The sequence below is a fragment of the Ceratotherium simum genome, chromosome 6 (genome assembly GCF_057802395.1).
Source record: "Ceratotherium simum simum isolate JZ-2026a chromosome 6, ASM5780239v1, whole genome shotgun sequence".
NCBI lineage: Eukaryota > Metazoa > Chordata > Mammalia > Perissodactyla > Rhinocerotidae > Ceratotherium > Ceratotherium simum.
In genome coordinates, this window is record NC_141905.1 from 22,798,113 (window position 1) to 22,812,987 (window position 14,875).

Sequence of the window (14,875 nt, forward strand, 5' to 3'; positions counted from 1 at the left end):
GTGGTAAAGACGCTCCGCTTACAGCCAGGCGAAACAACCAGGTTCTGCAGCTCTTGCTTTTTGTTTTCACTAAAACTTAACTATTTTTGCACTTGTTGGGTGGGGTGTCCCGTGGGTGAGGATTCCACTATTGTGTTCTAAACTGGAAGGAGGTGGGGATGATTTGAAGTTCACTGAAAAACCCACCCAGCTCTTATTGTGAGCTTGCTTAGAATGGAAAATACAACCCGGTTCTCAGGGACTCAGTATATATTATTATCTAAGGGCTAGTCTACAGAAGCAGCAAAACTGGATTCAAATCCTGACTCCACATTATACCAGCTGTGTGACTGTGGGCAAGGTTCTTAACATCTCTGAGCCTCAATTCATCTGCACAATGGATGTAATGACGTGCCCCTCATGTAGTTGCACTGAAAATCAGACAAGTGGTGTGTGTAGAAGTTAATCTATCAAAGCTTAGCTGCTATTTATTAATATTATGGTGGTTAATAGACTGTGAACTCCTTGAGGGCAGATACATGCGAATAGGAGAATTATTTTCTTTCCTCCCTCCTCCAGAGTTTACCTAACACTGTCTAGTACAGAGCTTAAGTATTTGCTGAACACTGATTCTGATCCCGATTCCATTAGGGCTCTGGGCCTTTCATTGCCTTTGAGGCATTTTACAAGTGTGTAAATTGTAGATAGCAATGCAACATAATTCTCGTCTATAGAGATGCAAATTATTTCTGTTATAGGTTTAATTAACTCTCCTCCCTCCCTGTGTGGAAGAAGTCAGTTTTACCTCCTTTTGCACATTAATGTCAATATTCCAGATCTGTGTCTGTTCTTTGGACTGACTGTCACCTCTCACTGGTTCCCTCAATAATTGTGAGTTAAAATCTTCAGCACATGCTCATTTTATATATGTATGAAAGTCATGATTTTACCTTTTTTTTTTTTAAAGTATCTTTTAACATTACTATTACTCCTTTAGCAGAATAGCAAGTTTCTGTAGAAGGCAGACACCACTTCTGAGTCTCCCTCTCAGGGCCAGACGCTGTCATAGGTGGACAGAGAAAAGCTTCCACGCTGCGAGCAGTCAAGGGTTCAGATCCTGTGCCGTAGTTGTGGGTGACACCGAAGGAGGCAATGCTCCCTAAGCTTCAGTCCGCCGACGTGTGAAATGGGCTCATAACCAATACCTGGGCCCCGGGGGCGGTCGCGTAGAACCCACTCCCCCACCCTTCTCTCTCCCCTTCTGCGCCCCGGCCCCCGGGAGGCGCGGGGGACTCAGAGGGCGGCCCCTTTCAGGCTGGCACGTTGGCCCCTCCGCCTGCGGGGTCTCTGGGCTCCACGCTGCCCGCGGGATGCGGAGGGGGCCTCTGGAGGGGGCGGGTTCGCTGCAGCCAGAACGCCGGGAGCCGCCCAGGAATTTTGGCTAGGACTGAGAGCATTTCCTCCCGGGCGGGCCCGGCGCGATCCCGGGGAGGGCGGCTGCGGGCAGACGCTGCGCTGCGCTCGGCCCGGCCGGCACCATGCGGTCCCTGCTCTGCGCGCTGGCCGGGCTCGCCCTGCTCCGCGCCGCGGGCGCCTTCGCCGGTGAGTGGGGCCCGGGCGCGGGGCGAGGGCGGGAGAGCCGCGCAGGGCGAGGTAGGATGAGCAAGAGAGATGGAGGGAAGGAGGAGGAGAAGGAAAAAAATGGAAACGGAGCTAGATGGGGGCGGGGGGAGAGAGAGAGAGATGGAGAAAGAGAGACAGAGAGAGAGAGAGAGAGAGATGGAGAAAGAGAGGTGCAGAGAGGGAGGGAAAGAGAGAAAGAAAGATGGTGAGAGAAAACAAAGAGAAAGACAGAGACAGAAAAAGGCAGAGAAATAAAGGCAGAGGGACAGAGAGAATTAGAAAGAAAGGAGAGAGGGCCGATTAAAGAGAGAAGGGTAGAGGCGGAGAGAAAGAGACTTGGAGCTGAACAGATGGTTATGAACTATGAAGGAGGAAAGACAGAAAAAGGAGTTTGAGAGGTACAAACGGAATGAAATAGATGAGCTAACCTGGCAAGAGAAAGAAGGGAGAGGGGAGAGAGAGAGAGAGAGAGGATACTGAGGAAAAGAGAAAGACAAGAGAGAGACTAAAAGAAAGAGAGAGTGGAGAAACTCAATGCCCAAGGAGAGAGAGGAGGAGACAAGGATCCCAGAGTGGGAGGTCAAGTCTGCAGGGTGGGGCAGCCCCCCAGGCCAGCTCCATCCAGAGGCCCTGCAGAGGCACCCAGGCCTGGTTTTACTGGGTGTTGCCCAGGAAGCTAAGCTTCCACAGTCCGATGACCCAGGCCTGGCCCAGCACAGCCAGCCAGTCGGGGTCAGGCAGGCGGGCCCCAGAAGAAAAGCCATCACTTCACCTGCCAGGTGGCCTGAGGGAGTTCTGCTGTCTGGGTGAGGAGGCCAGTCTCCAGGCTTCCAGAGAGCTTCCCTGAGGGCCTGGGTTGCTTTGGGTGGGTAGGTGGGAGAAGGGTACAGGAGGAAGAGGTCCTCTGGGTGCTCCCCTTGCTGGGGTCCTTGCCTTGCACTCCCCTCCCTCCCCTCCGCTGACAGCAGTCTTAGTGCTGCCCCTTCACAAGTGAGGCACAGATAGGGTGGCAGCAAATGTACTTACTTACACACAGATGCTCATTGCGCACCCCCAAGACTCTGCACAGCACTTGACAGTTTACAAGCCATGTTCCCGTTTACCCAGCATCTCACGCAGGCCTCAGCCAGAGGCAGCTGGCGCTCATCCTGGTTGTGCAGGTGAGAGGAAGGCTCAGGTCTCCTGGTGGTGCCAAGGCAGAGCTCTCACCAAGCATCCAGGCCTCCTGCCCTCTCCTCAGGCCCTTGCCCCCAACCAGGCTGCTCCCCCATCAACCTGGAGTCACCCAGGCCAAGTGCCCTATATTAAGACGGAACCCCCCTCACCCCTGCCCAGTCCCTTTCAGGGCACAGTGAACTGTGGGAGTGAGCTCTCAGGGAAAGGATTGAGGCCAGTGCTGGTCCTAGGCAGCTCCTGGCTGAGTGACCTTGGATGTCACGTCTCATCTCTGAGGCTGTTTCGTCCTCTGTAAGTTGGGGAGAATGATACTCACCCCGCAGAGCTTGCTGGGAGGATTGGATGAGAGGGAAAGTGCCCAGCATGGAACACGTTTCAACACACACAAGCTCCTTCTCTCGTCCCCGCAGACAGCTCCACTGATCTCTCTGAGCCTCAGTTTCTCCACCTGTTAGGGAGGACCAACAACCCCTTCCTCACAGGCTGTGAGGAGTAGCTGGGATGATGCCCAGCATAGAGCCCGGCCCACAGGGCATGTCCTTCCCTTTCTCTCCCTCCCCCTTACCCTCCTCCTGGAGTCCCCACATCCAGGAGCTGAGGGGACAAAGCCTCGTCTGTGCTCCCCCAGAGGGAGGAGCTGGCTGCCACCCACAAGTGGCTGACCTTTTGTGGCCCCTTGGCCACAGCTGGTATATATGCTTTAATTTAAAACTGTTTTTAAACATTTTCTTTCTGATTATGCATGCTCATTGCTACAGATTAAGAAAGAAAAGAGGCAAGTATAAACGTATTAATGTAATTTCACATTGAGTTCACACATTTTTGTGTATAACCTTTCAGACTTCAGATAATATACCCTTGTTTTTGTTAACTTTTGATTATGAAATCTTTTGGGTGGAAAGCGGAGTAGTATAATGAAGCCCCATGTCCCTATCACCCTGTTTCAACAAGGGTCGATTCATCCACAGTCCCCACCCTCTCGCCCCTCCCTCAGATTGTTTTAAAGGAGATTACAGGCATATAGATGAAAGATTTATATTTTCATCTATAAATATTTCCTTATGTATCTCTAAAAGATAATCTTTTAATAAACATAACTGTCATACCGTTATCACACCCTAAAAATGAACAATAATTCCTTAGTATCATCAACTATCCAATCAGTGTTCAAGTATCCATTGTGTCATACGTTTTTACATTTGATTTGTTTGATCCAAATAAGGTGCATGCATTGCTTTTGTTTGATATGTCTGTTAAAGTTTCTTTTAATATGTAAGTTTTCTTTTCCCCTTTCTTTCTTAATATTTATTTGTTGAAGAAACTGGGTCATTTGTCCTGTAAAGTTTTCCACATTTAGGTTTTAGCTGATTGCATCCCCTAGGTGTCATTTAAATGTTCCTCTCTACCTTGTATTGCCTATAAACTGGTGGGTAGATCTAGCAGCTTGATCTAATTCCAGTTAGATTTTTTTTTCCCTGAGAATGGTCTTTATTGCTTTAATTTGCATTTCTCTGATTATTTCTGAAGTTGAACTTTTCCTTCAAATGCTTATTGGTCATTTCTACTAATTTGTGTGAATTGCCTTAGATTTTTTAATTGTGGTATTGGGATTTTTCATATTGATTTGTAAAAGCTCTATATGTATTGAGTGAAGCAAACTGTTTTGTATTACTTATACAGACTTTTTTTTTTAAGTTACGGCTTCAGCTGAGTTCCTATCCTATTTTGCTGTCAGAGAGATCTGAAGTCCTAGAGCCTAGCCCTTTTTAACCAGTGTAACCATTCCCACCCATGCGTCGGGGCCCATCAGGGAAGTTCCGGCTGTCTGCCGCTGGACATCTTTCCGGTGTTGGGATTCTGCTTTGTGCTTTGGGTGAAAGAAGGGCTGTGGTGAGGATCACAGCATTTCTATTTACAAAAATGGATGTTGTGGGGAATGGCCTACCCAAAGACAGTTTCATCCAAGGCACACATTTGGGCTCCTGTGGGGCCTCAAGACAGCTGCAAAGGTGTCACGTGTACAGGTTCCCTGTGCCCATACCTATCCAGCCCCTCATCTTACAGAGGAGGCAGCTGAGACCCCAAGATGGGAAGCCCTTAACTTATACAGGGTCACATGACTGCCAGGGCACAGTATAGACAGGGTTAGGCAGGTAAATTCAAATGTTGTCCCCACCACCTACTAACTGTGAAATCTTGGGCATGTGACCCAATCTCTTTGATCTTTGGTTTTCTAATCTGTGAAAAAGGATGTAAGAGTTCTGAGCTCACAGATAGAGTTAAATGAGATAATGTATATAAGCACGCGACAAAAAGCCTGGCACATAACAGGTGATCACAAATCAAAAGGAGCTTTGAATACAGAGTATGGTTATGCTTATTCTAAAGGGGAAGAAACCAAGGATCCAGCAAGTGGGACTGGCTTGTAACAGAGCCCAGAAAGCCGGTCAGCACTGAGCCCTTTTTGCGCTTGGTGGAGAAGCCCCTCCCAAGCATCCTTGGATCCCTGCATGGGATTAATCCTAGAGCAGACGCCTCCCAGTCTGGAGGAGGTCTGGTCAGAGTGATCTAGCAAAGAGCTCTGGCTCCATGTGGAGAGGCGGGGCCCTGGGCGCTTTCACTGCCTTGCTCGTCTTCAGCTCACCTGGTAAATGCCCTCTGTGGCATTTGCACATCACTTGGCAGTCCCAAGGCGTCTTCAAGGGCAGGATCCCCTTTGATCAACACAGCAGTCCCTTAAGGTAGACGGGGCAGGGCAGATACCTCCCAGACAAGGAAGCTGAGTGAGAGGCAAAGAGCACAGTCAGGGAGCAGCGGAGGTGGGACTGCCTCTCCGACTCCCAGCCTTGTGTTTTTTTCACAGCACCTGCAGAGAGGTTTATCCTGGATGGCTTTTTAGACCTTCTCAGTCTTGTGGAGCTTTGGAGTGTTCCAGCACATTTTAACCCAGTGGATTAAAAAACACAGTCTTCCAAGATAGAAGGAATCTGGGTTCCTGTACAGCCTCGGGGAGCAGAGCTGCCTGCCAGCCCTGACCGGCAGTCAGTCTACCGCTGCAGCGACACACGAGAAAGAAATAGACACGTGTGTCATGGAGGGGAGTTCTTTGTGCAGCAAAATAGTAACTTAACCAGATACTGAATGTATTGGAGGGACATTGGCAAGCTCCCAGAGTGATTGGCAAGGCTCAAATCTACATCTGGAAAATGACAGGAGACCCAGGGAGATAGGACACGTCTCTAACAGAACAAAACAAAAATGTTCCTCAGCATCTGTGCTGTCTCTTTGGGGGCTCGAGGGTCCCTCTCCTGTTTCTGCCGGAGCAGTTCCACAGATTGGAGGTCTTCATATAGTTGTTTGAAAATAATGTTAAATCACTGATGGTTTTGAATGAATCACAAATTTTAATACAAATATTAAATGTGGTAAAATTTATTCTTCTATTATATCGAATGTGGTCAAATATAATTAACCCACAAGTGACAAGTGTTGCTGGTCAAACAGATTTTGTCTTTGATAATTCAGAGCCGCAGCAGCACCTTTCAGGGTCACCACCAAGAAAGCATTTGTCATCACCCAGCATGGCAGAAGTCATTTGGGTGGTAGGTGCTTTCTTAGTGTTTGAGTCCCAGATACAAAAGGTCTCCTATGCCTTTAAGTGGGAGGGGGCTGTATTTCCCGTCTCCGAGGACCAGGACCCAGTGGCCACGTCTCTTTAACTGGAGAAGTTAGCCCACCGCCTCCACCTGGGCCTCTGGCCTCCTCGGGCAGCCTGCTCTCACCAGTGCACGATGTTCCACCCATGGCCGCCGTCCAGGGTGCACAGAGGCCCCGAATGGGAGCCAGGCCAAGGAAAACAATTCGGCATCCAAGAAGGTCCATTTCCCAACTGGCCGGAGCAGGGAGGGCGAGAGCAAAGGAAGGAACACGGGAACCACAGCCTTGGCTGCTCAACGTCAGTCATGGTAATCCTTCAGCCTTCCCCACTCCGTCTCTTGTGTGAGCTTTCCAAAAGCCCCGTAAAGCAGGCGTTATTGTGCGTGTGTGTGTCTGTGTGTGTCTGTGTGTGTGTGTGTGTGTGTGAGAGAGAGAGACACCCAGGTCTTGCCTTGCTGGAGCTTCTGGTCTAAGAAGCAAGAAGCAACTTGTCCTTGACTCATCCCCGTTCTGTCCTTGTAGCTAATTTTTGAGGCCTCTCGGCAGGCTCTGAGAGAGAGCCGAATCGTGAACCACATTTGGGTGGCAGTGTCTCAAGCCTACCCCACCCCGTGTTACAGAGGAGGCAGCAGAGGCTCAGGGAGGGGAAGGAAGTTTCCACAGGCCCACACCAATTAGTGGCTGAGCCAGGCTAAGAACAGGGTCTCCAGTGTATTTTCTGCCATCATGCGTTGAGGTCAATGCAATGAGGATCCACATGGGGGAGGGAGCAGCACTCAGGATGGTTGTGAGGTCCTGGCCCTGCCCCCAGCTTTCTCTCAAATGAGCTTGTCCGGAGCACTGGATGAGCTCATGAGCTGTTGTGTGGTGGAGCTCAGGGCACAGTTCTGTCCAGATGTGAGGGATTAGTGCTGTGTGATGTGGAGAGCAACCTCAGCCCAGCCTTTTCCCTCGAGGGGTTTTGGAGCCAAGTTAGACCTCATCGAAGACACGTAAAGAACAGGATGTTTTGGGCCAATGGAGGGGAGCTGATTCATGTTGTTCGTGACTTACAAAGCTGGCAGATCCCCACTTGGCCGGCAAGGTCACATTGTTTCCTGTTGGCCCAAGCTGGGGGAGTTTTTGAGGGGGAAAGAGTAGCTTAGGGCCTGGGAGAGGGCAGGTGAGGCTCAGGGGAAAAATTTGGCCAAAGGTCCCTGGGTGGAGCCTGCACAGGGCATGTGTGAACACAGATCCACATCCAGACAGACCCCCTCTTCTCGGACAGCCCTCCCTGTGGGTGAGAACGACTTTTCCTGCCTTCTCAAAGTCTTTCCTCTCCAGGCTGAGCACTCCAGTTCTTTCAGCTGAGACAAATGAGTCAAAATTTGGAGTCCCTTCACCATGGCACCTCTACACCTGCTGCTGCCTGTCGAAGGCCTTCTCACAGTGTGTGGCCCAGAATGGAGCACAGCCCTCCAAGTGCGGTCTCTCAGACCACCCACCTCCCTTGTCCTGAACATTTTATATCAATGCATGCAGCCCACGATGGCTTCTGCTTTTTGCTAACAACCCCATCAGACAACTGGCTTTTATTATAGAGATTTCAAACCATGTATACAAAGAGAGAGAGAATAATGGAATGAACCCCATGTCCCCATTATCCAATTTCAGTAATTACTAGTCTTGGCTGATATTCTTTGCTCTATATACCCACCCATGCCTCCTCTCACTCCCAGGCCTGGATTATTTTGAAGTGAATCCAGGACATCATAGCATTTCATCTGTAAATATTTTAGTATAGATCTCTAAAAGACTCCCTTTTAAAAAAATGACCAAAGTGCCATTATCATGTCCCCCTCCCTCCCCAAAGTCAACAAGAAGACCATTGTCTTTTGAAGAGGCTTTTCTAAGTTCAGTGGAGGGAAATAACGAAAAGGAGAACATAGAAAAACAAAGTGTTCTCCACAAAAGATGCTCAGAGTGGAAGGAATTTTTGTCCCTGCTCTTGGTTCTTGCCCCTGAGTAGAAGAGCTGGAATCCAGACAGAGTCAGAACCAGAGAATCTCAGGGCAGGGGGCCTCCGGCAGAGTTCCAGAAGGCCAGCTTGCTCAAGCGGGGTGAGGAGAAGGCCAGGGCGATGGGGGTCCAGTCATTTGCCGATTGTGTGACCTTGGGTATCCATTACCACTGTTCCTGCTGTTAACCCCATCATTGCATCACTTCTCCCAATTTATTGGCCCTCCAATTGGCCTCCTTTCCTTCCTTATCCAACCTAGGCTCCAGAGCTCATCCCCTTAACCATTGCTGGTCAGATCTCCAATTCCTTTGCTCTCTTGCCCCCCACCACACTCATCCTGCAGACTCTCAGGTTTCGGCTCCACCCAGCCATCTGTCTTTGCTGCTCTACACCCAGCCTGCCAAGCTGCTGGGGGAGGACTGGGGCTTCCAAAGTTCCTCATTGATGTCAGGTCATCGTGCACCGTCCTCCTACACTGCCTCCCATTCCCTTCATCCTCTCTTGGAGCCCTCTCTTTATTTAAGCCCCCAACCCAGTGGTGTGCTAATAAACTGGCTTTAAAAAAAAAAAAAGAAAAAAGCATTTGCCAGTTTTTTGTAGTATAAATTGCTCTCACCAAGGCTCCCATTTTAGTGTTTGTATTTAACAACCCACTCACAGAATTTCTGAAAATTTAACAACTAGCTCTCCTCTTTCCTAACTCTACATGAATTCTCAGCAGATGATTCCTCTCTGACTTTACAGAGTGAATAGAGGCTATCAGGTGGGAAGTTATTCAACTTTTTGGCTCTCTAAGTAGAACTTTTTTACCCATTTTTCCTGCATTCCCTCTCTCTTCTTTCCATGTGTTTCCCACACCCACTATCACCATTTCTGGATTCCTTGGCCTCTCATCCCTTCAGGAAAAGCATTCATTCCTTCAGTTCTCGGATCTTCTTCCCGTTTCTCAGGCTATAAGCATGGTTGTGTTTGTTCAATGCTTAAAAAAACAGAAACGACAACAATAAACACTTGTCTAGACCTTGTAATGTGATCTCCCTTGCTTCACAGCCAAGCTTCATGAAAACATTTTCCAGGATCCAAGTTTCCACCTCCTGACCTCTCCTTCCCTTCTCATCCCACTGCTGTCTAAACTTTGCTTTCTTCCACCACTCTGCTAAAAGTGCTGGGGTAGAATTTAGCAGTGGCTTTGCTGTTGCTCTGTTTTTCGGTCCTTGTCTTGCTAGACCTCCTTGCTGCTTTAGGCCGTGTTGGCCGCTTCATCCTCTGTAAAGCTCTTTGTTTCTCTTTGTTTCTGGGACGGCATCCTCCTTCCAAGGTTCTTGGAGGTTCTGCAAGGTTCCAGCCAACTCTGATGCCCTGCCGGCATCTCAGAGCCACCAGCTCTGAAACCTGAGCTCGGAACCAGGGCCCTAAGCCCTCTGGTGTGAGGGTTGGTGGTGCCAGGAAGAACCAATGTTGGGGAAAAAATGACGAATCAAGAGTTAAACAAGCGGAACCTCAGATTCTCTGCTTACCAACTGTGTGACTTGGGACGTATCATTTCACCCCTCCGTGCATCAATTTCCTTACGTGTAAATTGGGGATAATAATAGGTTGTTGTAGAGGTTGACTGAGTGAACACATTTGTTTAGCCCACTAGGTGGTGCATAGTACGCACTCATCAAATGTCAGATAGTACTACCTGGTCACCAATGGCAATGCTCCTGCTAGAATATCTCCACTCATTTCCTTCCTCTCTATTCCTACTGCTACTGCTTCCTTTCTTCACTTCTTACTCTGATTACTGCAGTAACTTCCTGTCTTCAAAGACAAGTCTCTCCAATTCATTCCCTGTATTTTAAAAGTTCATGTATGGCTATGTGACTCTTCTTTTAAAATAAACCCCAAAACAAGCATTGTGATTGGTTTATTAGGGCCTCTGGCTTCGTTTCCAAGACTTACCTCTCCAGTCGCATCTCCCACCCACCCTGTACTTTCCAACCACTCCAGACTCCCTGAGGGTTTGCACACTGAGCCGTGCTATTTTGTGCCTCCCTATCTTTGCACGTGCCATGCTCTCTGGCTGAGACCTTTCCTCCCTTCCTCACCTTACCCAGTTCAGGCAGCACCTCCTTGAGGAAGCCCATCTGGGTCTGTAGGTAACATGGCCATAGAGACAAGGAAGTGATTGGGGCAGCCCCACGCTCACACCCTGACCCACACTGAGCCTTCCTCTGCTTCTCTCGTGGCTGTTTTCAGGACCCACCTCACTTGAGCCCAGTGCTTACAGGAGTCTCCAGTGTTACAGGGAAATGGAGGGCCCCACAGTGACAAGACTTGTTTTCCCACAGCTGCGGAACCCCTCATCCGCTCCCATGGAGACCTAGCTCGGAGCCCAGGGTGTGACAGACACTTGGCTGTCCACGGCCGTTTAGACGTCATAGAGGAGGTAATAAGGGTGACCGGGGAGGACATGCAGCTTTGGGACCACCTGCCAGGCTGGAGGCTTTATAGGGCTCAGCCCGACCTTGCTTTGGAAAATCGGGGAAACCTAGGCAATCCTGCTCCCTGGCCACCATGTTAACCATCTCCCTGCTCCAGCTGGGCTGTTAGGCTGACCAGCCCCCAACAGACCTGCCTCCTCTAGGGCCTTGCTTACACCCGGTCAGAGATCGCCACATCATCACTGGAGGAGAAGTGGAAATTCAGTCACTGAGTTTTGTTATATAGCCATGGTTTGTGACCCCGGGTCCCCAGACTTACGTGGGGAAAAATTACTCTCTGTTTTCACAAGCTTTAACTGAAATTTAGCATTCCCGTTTATTCTAAATACAAACAACAAACCATAGTAGTAGTAACAGTACCATGACCTTGTCATTGATGGTAATCACAGATAATTTCTTCCAATTATAGATGTTGCACATATCTCAACATATTTATTCTCATCCATATGTCAAAATTACAGTAGCTGTTAGATCTGGTGTTAGGTCATGTTAGTTAGTGAGTTCAATTTTTTACATCGAAAATTTAATTTTTGGGGGCCGACCTGGTGGTGCAAGTGGTTAAGTGCGCGCGCTCTGCTGCGGCGGTCCGGGTTTTGCTGGTTCGGATCCCGGGTGGGCACCGACGCACTGCTTGGCAAGCCATGCTGTGGCAGCGTCCCATATAAAGTGGAGGAAGATGGGCATGGATGTTAGCCCAGGGCCAGTCTTCCTCAGCAAAAAAAAGGAGGATTGGCAGATGTTAGCTCAGGGCTGATCTCTTCACAAAAAAAAAAAAAAATTTAATTTTTGGATAAAAACTAGGCTATTAGATAAAAACTAGGCTATTGGTGGTGAACACGATAGACTCGATACAGAAACTAAAATATCATAATGTACACCTGAAAGTTACACAATTATAAGCCAACGTGACCTCAATAAAAATAACTTTTAAAAACTTTAATTTTTAATATTTGAATATTTTAATACAGTTGGTGTTCTTGGAAATTCTATATTTTATTTTTTCAATTAAAGCATTTTCTGAGAAGGGGGTCTGTAGGTTTCACCAGACTGCTAATAGGGCTCATTCACGAAAAAAGTTAAGAACTCTGAAGAAAGAAAATTTCAAAATCCCAAACCTGTCATTTGGCAGAGTTGCCACCAGGGGGCGGGGCAACAAAAGGAATGTGAGCTCCAGGTGGCCAAGTCCTGAAAGGGAAAAGGGGATCCTAGAGTCGCTCCATGCCAAACCTGTGACTGAGTAAAACCGCTGAGTGCCAGGGCCGGGACTGACCTTAGCGAGAGAGCCCCTAGGATTTTGTCATCTGGGGAACTGGAAGGCAGGTAGGGGCGGAGCCTGAATGAGGAGGACCGGTCTCCTGTCTCCCAGTTCTCTCCCCACTGCACCCCACTGGACCTCCAGGTGCTCCTTAGGATGTGGCTGGTTAAGCAAGACTTGGCACCTCTCTCGTCCTGCACTCACCTTGCCCCTCCCTCTCCCCACCCTGCTCCCATCTCTCCTTGCTCTAGACGGTGGAGAAGACGGTGGAGCACCTGGAGGCAGAATTGAAAGGCCTGCTGGATCAGCTGGAGGAGCTGGCCTGGAACCTGCCCCCGGGGCCCTTCAGCCCGACCCCTGACCTCCTCGGAGACGGTGAGTGGCTCAGGTAGCAGAGACGACAGCCTCTGGGGCTGGGCAAGCAGGATAGGGATGGCTGATCCACCTTGCAGGTGTAGCCCGGACAAGCCAGGAGGGGCTCCAGCTCCGCCTGGGGACAGAAGTGGGAAGGCATCCCCCTCACCTCCCCTAAGTGTTCTCTGCCCCTACCCCCACCCCAGGGGTTTCTGCAACCCAGCATCAGGTCGGGGATCCTGGAAGAGCTGGCCCCTTGCACCTGAGTGCCACTCTCGCCATCACCCTGACACAGAGCGGCTGCCTCCTTCACTGGCCATTTTCACGCCCCCAAACCTCCTTGGCTCCTTTTATCTCCCTTCCAAGGAACCACTCCTGTGCCACCACAAAACCCTCTCAGGGAAGACTGGCATCCCTCTGATCAGGCGGTGGAGGGATTGCCACCCTGCTCCCTCCTGGAGCCCTGTGCTCCCTGGCACAGGAGTTCCCTGGGGACCGGGAGGGGCGGTAAGGAGGCCTTCAGCACCCTCTGCTTGCCCACTCCGAGGCTGTGCCCTTTCTTTTTCAGATCCCTTCTGAGCCCGGGAGACGGAGGAGCCCAGCAGCTGAAGTGATGTACCTCTCAGCTTTCCTCTGAGAACAGAGCCATGCATTCTGGCCTGCCTTCCTCAGCTTTGTGCACAGTAAAAGCTACGCCTTTGGTCCCCTCTGTCTCTGACAGTGACCCCTATAGCCACAGCCCCTTCTCCATCTACTCCCCTGCCCTGAGGCCCACATTCCCCTGCGGGCTCAGACCCTGAGTCGGTCTGTGCTTCTGCCCTCCTTATTTACAGGAGCAGAGAGGGCAGGGGCTGGGTCACAGAGATGAGGCACCGGAGGCGCATAATCGTAAGGTGACACAACAGAAGGGCCCTTTGAGTAGCCTTCCTACTCAAAACGTGGCCAGCTTAGATGAGCAGCAGCATCACCTGGGAGCTTGTCACAAATGCAGAACTTGGGGCCCACCTTGGCTTCCTGAATCAGAATCTACATTTTAATGAGATCCCCAGGGGATTTGTGTACACATTACAGTTAAAAAAGAAAATTTTAATGTAAAATTCACATAACATAAAATTCAAATTTTTAACCATTTTAAACTACAAATTCAGTGGCTTCACAATGTTGTGCAATCACTACTCTCTAATTTCAGAACATTTTCATCACCCCAAATAGAAACCCTGGACCTATAAAGCAGTCACTTCCCACTCTCCCTCCCACCAGCCTTTGGAAACCACTAATATTTCTGTCTCTATGGACTTGCCTATTCTGGACATTTCATATAAATGGAATCATACAATATGTGGTCTTTTGTGTCTGACTTTTTTTCACTTAGCCTAATGTTTTCAAGGTTCATTCATGTTGTAATGTATATCAGTACTCTGTTCCCTTTTATGGCTGAATAATATTCCATTGTATGGATAAACCACATTTTATTCATTTATTCATCAATTGATGGACATTTGGGTTGTTTGCGCTTTCTGGCTATTATGAATAATGCTGCCATGAACATTCATGTATAAGTTTTTGTGTGGACATACATTTTCATTTCTCTTGGGTCTATAACTAGGGGTGGAATTGCTGAGTCAACTAGTAACTCTTAAGTTTTTGAGAAACCACCAGGACAGTTTTTGCACAGCAGCTGTACCACTCTACCTTCCCAGCAATGTATATACAAGGGTTTCAATTTTTCCACATCCTCACCAACATCTGTCTTTTTGATTATAGCCATCATACTAGGTGTGAAGTCGTATCTCATTGTGGCTTTAAGTTGCATTTATCTAATGACTAGTGATGCTGAGCATCTTTCATGTGTTTGTTGGCCATTTGTATACATTTTTTGGAGAAATGTCTGTTCAAGCCCTTTGCCCATTTTTAAAATTGGGTTGTCTTTTTTTTATTGAGTTGTAAGAGTTCTTTATGTATCGTGGATACTAGGCTTTTATCAGATGATTTGTAAATATTTTCTCTCATTCTTTGGGTTGTCTTTTTACTTTTTTGATAATGTCCTTTGAAACACAAAAGTTTTAATTTTGAAGTCCAATTTATCTATTTTGTTGTTGTTGCTTGTGCTTTTGGTATCACATCTAAGGATCCATTGCCAAGCCCAAGGTCATAACTAGTCCTATGTTTTCTTCTATGATTTTAATAGTTTTAGCTCTTACATTTAGTTCTTGGATCTATGTAGAGTTAATTTTTGTATATGATGTGAGGTAGGGATCCAACTTTATTCATTTGTTTGTGCATATCCAGTTGTCCCTGCACTACTTATTGAAGAGAATATTCTTTCTCCATTGAATGGTCCTGGAA

At 48.5% G+C, this 14,875-nt stretch overlaps 1 protein-coding gene across 1 annotated transcript; it reads left to right on the forward strand.

Annotated features, from left to right (window-relative positions):
• Positions 1-1,292: 1,292 nt before the first annotated feature.
• Positions 1,293-14,421, forward strand: PLAC9 (placenta associated 9). The gene is made up of 4 exons (XM_004426890.3): positions 1,293-1,581; positions 10,768-10,865; positions 12,427-12,550; positions 13,098-14,421. Exons 1-4 carry the CDS (start codon positions 1,518-1,520, stop codon positions 13,106-13,108), a joined length of 297 nt encoding a protein of 98 aa, XP_004426947.1. The 5' UTR covers positions 1,293-1,517; the 3' UTR covers positions 13,109-14,421.
• The last annotated feature ends 454 nt before the right edge of the window (positions 14,422-14,875 follow it).

Bases quoted from the DNA above. Each gene is read 5' to 3' on its own strand.
- PLAC9 (XM_004426890.3), top strand. From the start codon at position 1,518: ATGCGGTCCCTGCTCTGCGCGCTGGCCGGGCTCGCCCTGCTCCGCGCC. The intron at 1,582-10,767 runs GTGAGTGGGGCC...GTTTTCCCACAG, and splicing joins CGCCGCGGGCGCCTTCGCCG to CTGCGGAACCCCTCATCCGC. The intron at 10,866-12,426 runs GTAATAAGGGTG...TCCTTGCTCTAG, and splicing joins GTTTAGACGTCATAGAGGAG to ACGGTGGAGAAGACGGTGGA.